Genomic DNA, 11,989 nt, shown 5'->3' on the forward strand with positions numbered 1-11,989 from the left:
ACGTACGTACGTACGTTACGTTACGTTACGTTACGTTACGTACGTACGTACGTACGTACCGTACCGTACACTACTATATATATATATATATATATATATATATATATATATATATATATATATATATATATATATATATATATATATATATTCCTGGTGCCTTAAGACCTTTTCTGACATAGTCGGGTTGGTGGGACTGGTCGCACACGTGAGTGATTGAATGCCTGTTCACATCTGTGTGCTACGTAGGGAAATATTTATGATTGAGGTGTGCGTTTGCAGTATCACATCGTCGAAGGTCTATGGTGGAGCCAGTTTGGAAAGTTGTTTTATTTGACCCTAACACCCATCTTCGTGCCGCGTATCACTGACCGCAGGCGTTGATCATCTTCCATCATCTGCTGCTTCCGGAGGACAAGTTCAGGAAAAAAGAAAACGTACTAACGGATGAGCAGGTGGAGAGTATTTATCAGGTATTTTCTGTACTTGCAGCTACTAACAGTCGGTGGGTTGTTCAGATAGCACAACTCTTTCATTTTGTTCAACACGCTCTATGTATGTAGGCATGCGTGCGTCTGGCGTTCTGCATGTTCCGGAACAGGAATAGTACCCTGTCGGCTATATATTTATATTCTAAAGTATTACTGACCCATGTGCGTGTGTACACATCACCGTGGTGGATTTGCTTCAGACGACGTTTAGTAGAACCTCTGTTAGTCTAACATTCCAGTTTGTGCTCAATATAGTGTCGAATGCATTATATAAAACATAGAACTGACCTGACTGGCACCTCATCGTCAGCATATGATGGTTTGCTTTGTCTCGTATCCTGTCTTGTAGCTGATATATTCACACCTGGCATCACACAGGCGACTACACGTGTGTACACCATTATGAAGGACACACCGCCAACAGGTGTATACGTGGCCAGGTGTATGAGACGAGTCCTAGACAACGAGCTATACTGGTAAGGACATACAGATGATGTTTTATAGTGAAAGGCTTTCGTTGGTTTCGCTGCGTTTGTGTGCATATTATATACTATAGTATGGGGCATGGAATCACACTGGTCATATGTGGTACATATTGCAAGGTGGGTGTGGCTTAATCCATTTTTGTGAGTATTGATTACCACGCTATAAATTTCTGGAATGAAGACGCATTTGTATATAATAGTACTTTCGCTATCGGCGTTCGGTATGTTTGTGTGGGATCGCTTAACATCAAAGCGGGCTTTCACTGTCTGGATCCAGTTATCTGAGTTGATAGCTCCGTATGTCATAGTTTATATCTGTGCTCACAATATCGGCGTGTATCATTATATTTGTATTTTACGTTCAAGATAAATTTGTGCTTATCGGATAGAATCGACATATTTTACATTCACATGCATACTTTCAGAAATATACGGTCAAGTCTTCCTTAGTCCTATATCTCTTTCTCGTTTCCCTGCTGAGGTCTGTATTACACTCACAATGTATATGCCTATTATCGAGCCTGAATAAATGTACGTATATGGGATTATGGGTTGCTTATGTATTACCTTCATCTAATCTCCAAACCCCAGGGTGGAGTGGAAGAACAAGGCTTGCCCGGCTACTTCCTTCCAACCTGACTCCATATCACAATTGCCTTTACCACCCCCGCTACCCAATCAACAACCAAACCCCGCCTCAAACAAACGCCGCTTTACGCCTGGTGAAACAGTTTCCTCCAAAGCCATCTTGGGATCGTGCACTGCCAAGGTACGTATGGTTTCATGTATACATATAGTAATTGATCAGGCATTATATCTTGATACGGTAACACTATCGATTTCTTTACTCGCCTGACTTCAATGTGCACCCCACACTTATCACTTTGCATTGTGAAACCCCTCTGCTTCGTCGCCTGCCCTTGTCTTCCTAGAAGTTTGGTAGAGCTACATCTGCAATGCTAATATCCTGGCCATGTTGTATTCACAGGTCGATCAAATTTGGGAAACATTTAAGTCAAACACGACGTGCAAATCCAGCAATGATACAAACAATCATATCGACTACTTCACTGGCGTACCTCAAGAAAAGATCTTCCTGTAAGTGTCACGCTTTTGTAGAAGCTGTAATTTTGTACCGCGTATATGTATGTTTAAGTATATATAGGTACAGGTAGGCATATATGTATATTATATATATATATATATATGTGTGTGCGTGTGTGTCTATGTATGCACATATATAGGTATCTACACACACATATATATATATATATGTGTATGTATATGAATATGTTTATATATATAAGTGTTATGATTTAAATGACATAGTTCGAGTTCTGACTTGCCTGTAACCGTCTCCCCTTCTCGCACACGCATTTGACATTGATACCACGTGGCTTATCTACTATGTGCACACACACATACACACACCTATATATATATATATATATATAAATATATATTATATGTATGTTTGTATGTTTGTTTGTATGTATGTATGTATATATATATATATGTATATATATATATATGTATGTATTCATGTATATATATATAATTGTAAATGATTTTCATGACGAAGTTCTAGTTCTGACGTGCCTGTAGCAGTCGCACATGCATTTGGCATTGATACCGCGTGGCTTATCTACTATGTGCACATTGGTGCTTCTGCTTCGTGTTTGATTCATCAGGGACTTCGTCGAGGAGGCAGTGGAGCAGTGTGATCCAATTGCAGAGATAGACATGGAATACCGAATAGTCAACGAGGACTGGTGGTGGCGTTTGGCCACGCGCATCTGTCAGAGACACAGCGTGAAGTACAAATACAAATTGTCAGAAATCATAGGAAATAGTAAGGCTGCTATGGTGCAACTCCTCGAGAGCATGTGGAAAGAAAGAAATCCGGAAAAGGTCAAGCAGATGGCTGAAGGTATGTATACGTTCTCGAATATATCGAGATTCGGCCACGTGCTCAAAATATATTGCTGTCAGTGATATGTTATAATTCAAAGTTCCATACGCACTTGTTCTTTGTATACGAACGGCTTAATGTGCGGCATATTTGCTGAACAACCAAAAAAAGGACTTATTGATAGTTTGTTAACCGCAATGCTTTAGCTTCATGAAGGATGTACAAAAAATAGTGAATGCTCGAGAATGGTGGCTTGAACGACTTCTTTAAGTCAACTGCTGTTTGTCTACGACTTTCTGAGAAAGTTAGTTTATCAGTTTGGTTGTAGAATTCTTAGTTCTCTGGCACCACAAAAAAAATACGAGCACCATTGCACGGGTACGGACACACTCACGTTTCTAGCTATATTCAAGATCTGATATCAATGCCACTACGTTTGCATTTGACTTTCCAAATACACGGTCTAATTAAATATGACAGAAGCAGCGAAGGCGAAGGCTATGAAAGATAAGCAACTTGCCGAGCTCGCGGCGGAGGAAGAGAAAGAAAGGTTGGCTCTTGAAGAAGCCGAGAAAGCGAACAAAAAGGCCGCTGATGAGAAGCTCAAGCAGGAACAGCTGAAAGCAAGGTTACAGGAAGACAAGGCTAAGAAGGACGAAGCTAAGGCTAAGCTCAAAGAGGAGGCAGAAATCGCGAAACTTGAGAATGCCGATGAAAATCTCAAAAAGGAGACCGATACAGGCAAGGCTGGGCCAGGGCCAGATACACTGGTTAGTAGAAGGTCGTCTGGTGCTATTAAGAGAGAGTCTTCGATTGAAAGCGGCGAGGAAAGCAGCAATAGTCAGTATGGTGGCGGTCAGTCAAAAACTACTATCAGCGAGTATACTAAGAAACCTGTATCAGCTAACACAAACACAACCTCTGGTACAAAGCGCAAGGCAGACAGCAATAGGATAGATTCGAACAGTACGATGCGCAGTGAGAGTGACGCAAAAAAACTTAAAGCGGATAATGGGGAGGCGCGAAGAAAATCTATCAAAGGAACCGATGACCTTTATAAAGATGCTGAAATTCGAGCTAAGGACAGCGACTATAAACGTAGCAAGGAAAGTGATCGGGAGAAGTCGAAGGACAGAAGAACCAATGCAAGCGACTCACGCCCTACTTCGAGACCAAGTTCGCGACCAGCTTCGAGGCGGGCGTCTAGCGATAGGTATTCGAGTGACAACACAATAGGGAAGACAAAGGATGGTGATGGATCTACTTTTAATAGTAAGGGATTGGGTAGGAATGGTGCCAATGATGATAGTATAGGCGTGGTCCAAAGTCAGGGCGCGAAGAACATTAGGACGAAAGTGAAGGCCACAGAGAGGGTTAGAAGCAGTCCAAGTCAAACCACCATCACATCTGCGAGCGATTCTAATCACAAATTAGGTTCTACAGGCCGGACGTCTAGTTGTGCTTCGCTCGGAGGTGAAAGTACAGGAGAGAAATCGGACAAATACGACAATCATGACAGATCACAGTCCGTTGGAAACCGTGCAAATAGTGGAAATTCCGTGTCTATGCAACATGGCACTGGTATCTCGAGTATGAACTCGAGTTCCAAATCAGATGCGACAAAGGCACCACCAAAGTCGCACATCCGCAAGGCAGAGAGCATTGGTGTTCGACAAGCATCAATTACTGCACGAGACACATACGCAGGGGTTAAACATAGCACAGACAGCGGCAGTGGAGAGGTTGATACTGAAGCAAATCAGACTCAACAGAAAAGTAACAGCAGATCTAACGCACAGACACCAAATGGTCGCATGCGCAATGCTGCAGGGGGCGGGTCTGGAGGACCTGGATTGGTGCAGCGACAATTGTCAGATGTTATGCAACAAAGACAAAATAGATTCCAACCACAGGGAAAAGGCAGTGGTAGTAATGTAGGTAGCCCCGTGCAATCTCGGGGACATCTGGGGGAGGGCAATACGAATGGACGTACGCACAATACCAACCAGAATGATAGAGGGAATGCAAATAACAGTAACAATACGTCTCGTCGGTCCTCGGGAGTTGGATCACACAGTGGAAAACGAGATATGAGGGATGGTGGTACACCAGAGAGGAAGAAATCGAAGCATTATTAGCATAGAATCTGATTGAAAATCTGAGGAACCCGAACCTGTCTGTTTACAAATGTCGACCCGAAGTATGATCTCTACAGATTATGATCACTACAGAGAGAACCGTGAGATCCTGTCGCTATACTGCGGGACAATCCTGTTGATAAAACTGCCTCGGGAGATTACCCACACAACACACACACACAGTCACACACACACTCTGTCTATCTCTCTGATACTCTATACATACATTGAGATTAGAGACCGAGATAGATAAAGATGAAACACTTCATTGAAATGACACTGAGATATTGGTATTTGGTACAAGCCATTTGGGGTCAATATTATGCTTTCTCGAGTGACTCTCGACTCTCGTGAAGTCTCACTCTCGTCACTCTGCTGACTCTGGGAGTGCAAAACTATGAATTGTTTCTCTGACATGCTACTAGATTACAATCTGTCCAGATTCCAATTCCGAACCTCGTGTGGAGAGGATGGCCAGAGCCGGACAGCCGGTCACAGCACTGAGCCATTGACAAGTAACAGCAGGAGTCTGCAGGACTGCCGTCTGCCGGTGCATTGCTGTAGTGCTATACCTACTGCTTGCCCACTTGGCCCCTCTGCGCTGGCCGTTGGGTGGTATTCATTAAATTGTCGAAGTATTTACATATATAGATTGATTTTCGCTCGAGAGTCGAGCGGAGAGTCTAGACTTGAGACCAATTTCCCCAGAGAGGGCCATGAAACTGTTTTGTTGTTGTTTGACAGCTCTCTCTATGTCCTATGAGTCTATGTAAATATATAATAGTAGAGTAGAGACTGTAGAGTAGACTCAGTAGTGACAGACAGTCAGACTGGCAACAGGCAGTGTCCGTATTTTTACAATTTTTTGCATAGCCCTCTAAATTGAAATTGCAGGAATATTCGTTGTTGTTTTTGTTTTTGTTTTTTATATAGTTGACATTTAGGCTATGCAAAACTGTAAAAGTATATACAGAACTGTTTTTATTTAATGAAAAAACAAACCAAAAAAATAACAACTATGTATTTAGAAAAACAAAATAAAAACAAAATAAATATAAAGAACAAAAACAAACCCCAATTTCTTTTAAATTGTATTTATTTATTTAAAAAAAAAACAATGTAGTCGGAGAGAATACACAGACTGACGACTACATATTTACTTTTACTAAATACTCTATGAAATCAGATGCCTATCTGAATTTTTGAAAACCCCTTAAAATAAATATTGCAAGTTTGTTGCAAAGCCAACAATAGTTAAATAACTACTCCATATTGTACTCCGAAAAATGTGATTTTTTAACAAATGTTTCTATGGTTCATTTTGTGCGTGTGACTGAGTGTGTGTGACTGTGTGACTGTGTGACTGTGTGTGTCACTGTCGTTTTTTTATTTAAAACAACTCATTACAGGAAGCTTTAGAACGGAGTTATCGAGGCCTTGCAAATTATCCAAAACGAGAATAAAATAGAGTAATTAACGCAAACACACGATAAAAATAATAAATGCCAAAGACTGAACTATAATAACTACTCCATATTGTACTCCGAAAAATAGGATTTTTTAACAAATGTTTCTATGGTTCATTTTGGGCGAGTGACTGAGTGTGTGTGACTGTGTGACTGTGTGGCTGTGTGACTGTGTGAGAGACTGAGAGTTTGTGACTGTGTATGACTGTGTGTGACTGTGTGTGTCACTGTCGTTTTTTTATTTAAAACAACTCATTACAGGAAGCTTTAGAACGGAGTTATCGAGGCCTTGCAAATTATCCAAAACGAGAGTAAAATAGAGTAATTAACACAAACACACGATAAAAATATTAAATGCCAAAGACTGAACTCTGAAGGACCGAAGCGCTAGAACGCTAAAACAGCGGTGGCGGACGCCAGTGGCCTGAGTCTTGCCGGAAGGGTTTGTTTTGTTTTTTTCTCTTTTTTAAAAACAAAAACGTCGAATTTTTTTAAAGGTCAACTTATTTAAAAAAAAATAGTTGGCTTGGGTCAATACGTACGGGGTTACAAATGGAATCGCAGTATGTAGTTGGAAATATTATGATTTCAAAATCGAAAGCGTGTTTACGTTTTACGCATTGAAGCCGTCGGCCGGGCCTGCTGACTGATCAGTGATCAGTGATGAACTGATAACTCAATCTCACTCATTGCTCATCAATTGACTGACTCTGAGACGTTCTCAGATAAATACTTTTATTATTATTAAAAACTATGTCCCTTTCTCTACTACTACAGTACTACATACTCGAATACACATACAGTACTAGTTTTTAGTTTTTTAAAACTCTTTCTTCCATTCTCTACTCTTACTCTCTATAGAGAGAGCGACTCGTGACTTCTAAGCCTACCTAAGGCCTATCTCTGTTCCACGCCCACGCCCCACGGCGCCACGTCCCCATTTACCTGAGACGGCTATGGCGATTGGCGGACGCTCCAAGAAGGTCGTTTTTGAAAAGATAATAGCCAAAATATGGACAAAAAAAGAAAATAGCCAAACAATAATACATGTGTACATACTTAACTACAAAAACGAAAAGAAAAATATAGCCTTCAAATTAGACCTACAAATATGTATTGTAATTATACTGTACAGGCCAGCCCAGACCCCAGCCTCCCAGGGCCTAAGGCCCAGACCTCAGCCTCCCAGGGCCTAGAGGGCCCAGGCCCTACTACTCTAGGGGAAGAGAGAGGGTCTGTGACTTTGTGTCCGTTAGCCAAGAGTGTGAGCTTGCACTGCGAACTGCGCCAATTTGCCAGCAGAAGGTGCAGACGGCAGAATGGCAGAGTGCGTGCGGCAGGTGGCTGCCTGATAACTTCATGTGGCTGCGGCATTACTCCTTGTGGATAGACTTATGTCTATGGTCCACACTCCACTCCTTCCCTCGTCCGGCTTACCCTCTTTGACACGCATCACAAGAGTTCACAACAAGAAGCTGATTGTATTCTGAAATCGGTTGGTATAAAATGGCCTAGAATGTGTCAAACGAAACTCAGTATTCATCTTTTTTAAAAAGCCAAACTTCCAATTGTTCCATACAATGACGTTAACAACAAATATCGCATTAACTGCTCTGATAGCTTCTGCTGCTTTAGCATCGCCAGTAGGGAATGTACGCAGGGACTCGGCTGCAGCACCGATATGCAATTTAGCATGGTCTAATTCAGGAATGCAGGCGAAAACAGACTGTACAGGTGCAGTTGTACTTTTTTCAGATCCCTTGATACCAGACCCTCGTGTAGATGGGCAACGTGCAAATGGAACAACCGGTGAGATTATGGCGTATCTAAGTGTGGGAACTGTGAATCCACTATATGCACCGGATCCAAGGTTGCTCGACTACCAGTGGCAACAGAATTTGGATAAGAATTCTGAAGGGGAATTATGGGGAGACTTTTGGTTCAACCCTGATGATTTGAACGACCACATTCTTCCGATTATGAAGGATATAATTTCAAGTTACAGGGCACTTAATTATACGGCGATAAGCACAGATAATGCAAAACCATCTACAGCTGTAACGGAGAATGACGCGCAAGCGAAAGCTTACGCTGATACTGAACGTATAGACCCTCGATACGTCGAGTATTTGAAAAATATCATCGATTTCGCGCACAGTTTAGACATGGAGGTGGCTCTGAAGAATCCGAGTTACTATGTGAACGAACCAACGGTTATCGACGAATTTGATGCTTACCTTGTGGAATCACTATTTAACTGGTATCCCTGGGATATCGATGTATATGGCTCGCTACCATATGGCCCAAAGCCATTCTGGATCTTTCAATATCCAGGTGTTAATGGTCTAACAAATCAAGAATTGCACGACAGAATGGTAGAACGAAACTTGAGCAAGGTCTACTTGGACTCGGAGGACGGCTACGTCTCGTATTACGCGTTTTAGGAAGAGCTCATGATCTACAAAACGTCGTCCATATGAGTCCATATACAAGATCCGACACGGAGCATGAAGCCGTGGATCGCGATGCATGCTATACTGTTTGAAAGTTTATGCCCTACACAAATAAAACATAGTTGTTATCTAATATCTGTGTCTGGTGAGAAATGCTTGCGCAACCATGCATAGACAGCAAAAGTTATATATTCGCTTACAATGTATATGTAAATGTATATATCTATTTTGTATGTATATGTAATATGTAAATGTATACGGTTCTACAGATATCTAAGAAGATATCAATGAGCAACATGAATGTTTTTTTATATTCCTATTTTCGTATCGTGTTAGTACAAGTAGAAATATAATCGAATTTCAATATTCCGATATCAAATACATAGATGTGTGGTTTGATTGTATACAGAACATGCTGTTGTCTGGTTTGTGCACTTGGTACTGTTGTTTCCGAAGCATTTTGTAAAATTAAATTGTAACGTTTTGAATATAGCCATTTCATACCTTCTGTTACCTGACAAATACAAGACTGTGCCAGAAGCTAAGCCTTTTCATGTGTACCATTCTTGTCCAATTCCTGGAATGTATACAGATGCTATTTTCTGAGTTCAATGAGTTGGGTGTTTCTTTTCAGCAGCCATGCAGACAGATCACGGCCATCTTGATGGCCAGTTAGTTCGATCCCCTATATTTTGTTGATCTTAAAAGTATTCTTCTCTTTCTAGAGGGTCATGGACAGATGATGTTAAATAAAATGTTTGATTTATAGCCCTGTGAATTTGTGACACGTACGCCCCAGTCCCCCAGGCCATTGTCTTCGCTCCCTACTCTCTCTAGAGAGGACCAAGTCCCCACCACTTCCTTTCATCCTATTTGAGTTCCGGCTGATTATATACTGTAATCAAAACACGAAAAACCTACCAGGCTACCACTGCCAGCCGCCAGGTTGTTCAATTTAGAAGGCAATTGCCAGGCGACAAGCACTGGTCCGGCGCCAGGTTAAATGTCTGACACAACTGATGAGTTTGAGACTCTGGCCCAGGGCGAGTAGTAGTATGGTAGGCTGACCAGGCTCTACTGTACTCTACTTTACTCTACTACAGAGAGAGAGAGAGTAGAGAGTCACTCTCTCTCTCTCCTCTCTCTCTCTCCTCTCTCTCTACTACTACTAAATAGTAGTAGTAGTAGAGTAGTAGCGAGAATAGAGACTAGAGCGAGAGCCTGCTTGCCTGCCGCCTGGGCCCTGGCCGCTCGCTAGCGTGAGTCGCCTGCTACATATGTTCGAAATTGGACTATGATATCACTAGCGCAAAACAAAATGTGACGAGTCGTCACATTTTACCAAAATGCACCCGGTAAGTATTTGTTTTCAAAAATAGTTTGTACTAGAGCTAATACAAAAATAAAAAAATTCAAAATGAAATGTGACGACTCGTTACATTCACAAATCCCGATTTTATTAGTTAGCTTATTCATCAAAAGTAAGGACTGCGATGAATTATTTAGTTTTTTTTTCAGGAATAAAATTTATATTTTAGATCTACAAGGTAAATCATCAGGATAGAAACTGTCAATACAGATACAACTCCAGACTTGCACTCCCCCCAATATTTCAAAAGTACAAACGGATTTTTTATGAATATTTCATTCAATAAAAGTTTATTTCAAAAAGGGCTAGTATGATTTGAGTTCAGGATTTTATTAATACTGTTCACTTGTCTACGAGGCCCCACCCCGCCCCGTAGAGACCACGGCAACCAGGTAAACCCATGGTCCTTGACATAGCTTACTAGCGCTCATCGTCATCAGAGGAACTACCATCACTAACACTAGTACTACCACTAGTACGTCTGTTGCACTCGTCGTCAGAAGAGTCACCATCGCTACTAACATTAGCACTGCCGTTGGTAATAGACTTGCGTCTGTTCCCTAACGCCTACCAACTCGCCCTTGAAGTATTCATCTTTGTGGAATCGTGAACAACAACTTTCATTGCGTGCATCTAGTGAATCGCATGCATCTAGTGAATGACTTTCACTATAACTATCAACATGTACATCCTGTGTATGTTGTGGGCGGTTATCCTCCTCTCGCTGAGGGTGCGTTAAGCCTAAAACGGTGCGTACCATAATGGCTTTGCAACTACTATGCTAGCACAATTGTGAGTTTATGTACACGCCTACTATAGAAGTTACAACTTCATACTATAGAAGTTGCAACTTCAAACATCTACCATTTCGGTGTCGATTGTCCGATCATTGTGTTTCTTGGCTCGTTTTCGCGCAGAATTTTCCGGTCTTTTGATTTAAATACATATGTAACTATAAAGTATAATATCCTAATGCCTTGTTTTGTTAAAATAAATAAATATTTTCTACTCATGATGGAGCGAAATATGACTTTACGAGAGTATTTACATACGCGTCTAAAACTCTAAACGTCTACACGTGTTTAGAGAAACTAAAGGCGACAGGTCGGACAGCGAGTGAGCGACGCATATTGCACTTGTCTGATTTTTAGAAAGGCTATGTATTTACTGTTGCAGGCTTGCAGAGTTGCAGTCTTTTGTGTTGGCGGCCCCCTTCTTGTTGTGCAGACTCTTCTTCTTCTGGTGTACATAAATAAATATCTTCTCTCTTGCTGTGTGTTTGTTGTGTCATGTGTGTGCAGTGTGCAGTGTGCACTGTGCAGTGTGCAGTGTTGCACAATGCAAATACAGTGCACTGTTGGTTGACTGTTGCCACTTGCCAGACTTGCTGACTGGGTGCTTACTATTTTCACTACTCTTGTCCTAACCCCAAATCGTTTTCCGTTAAAACCTTTATAATTCGAATAAATATAATTGTATGTTCAACTTTAATTTCATGTGCGGTCCTTTGTATGCTCATAAATGCAGCTTGCGGGTCTAAACAATGAAGTATGCATCATGTTCACGATAAGAACCAGTCCTATACAAGAACTTAAGTAGACTGTTCTGATCACATTATAGTCGTTATAACGTTTTAAAATTGAATAAATATGCATTTACGTTAAACTTCTATCCC

The 11,989-nt window shown here is 41.2% G+C and overlaps 2 protein-coding genes across 3 annotated transcripts in view; both read left to right on the forward strand.

The window, feature by feature from the left end:
• SARC_00773 overlaps positions 1–5,669 on the forward strand; it is a gene marked incomplete at its 3' end in the record, with an annotated part of 8,454 nt that extends 2,785 nt beyond the window's left edge. Inside the window, exons 2-7 of one of the 2 annotated variants that reach the window (XM_014305525.1) lie at positions 378–473; positions 870–967; positions 1,568–1,745; positions 1,965–2,074; positions 2,668–2,906; positions 3,369–5,669. In XM_014305525.1, the coding sequence (XP_014161000.1) occupies positions 378–473; positions 870–967; positions 1,568–1,745; positions 1,965–2,074; positions 2,668–2,906; positions 3,369–5,026 (2,379 nt within the window). Of the gene's footprint in view, positions 1–377; positions 474–805; positions 968–1,567; positions 1,746–1,964; positions 2,075–2,667; positions 2,907–3,368 lie in introns of those variants that run through there. The other variant, XM_014305524.1, reaches the window with a different exon arrangement.
• A 2,309-nt stretch (positions 5,670–7,978) lies between these two features.
• Positions 7,979–9,067, forward strand: SARC_00774 (hypothetical protein). The gene has a single exon (XM_014305526.1). The coding sequence runs from the start codon at positions 8,073–8,075 to the stop codon at positions 8,934–8,936; it is 864 nt and encodes a 287-aa protein (XP_014161001.1). The 5' UTR covers positions 7,979–8,072; the 3' UTR covers positions 8,937–9,067.
• The last annotated feature ends 2,922 nt before the right edge of the window (positions 9,068–11,989 follow it).

This window comes from Sphaeroforma arctica (genome assembly GCF_001186125.1).
Source record: "Sphaeroforma arctica JP610 unplaced genomic scaffold supercont1.27, whole genome shotgun sequence".
NCBI lineage: Eukaryota > Ichthyosporea > Ichthyophonida > Sphaeroforma > Sphaeroforma arctica.

Bases quoted from the DNA above. Each gene is read 5' to 3' on its own strand.
- SARC_00774 (XM_014305526.1), top strand. From the start codon at position 8,073: ATGACGTTAACAACAAATATCGCATTAACTGCTCTGATAGCTTCTGCT.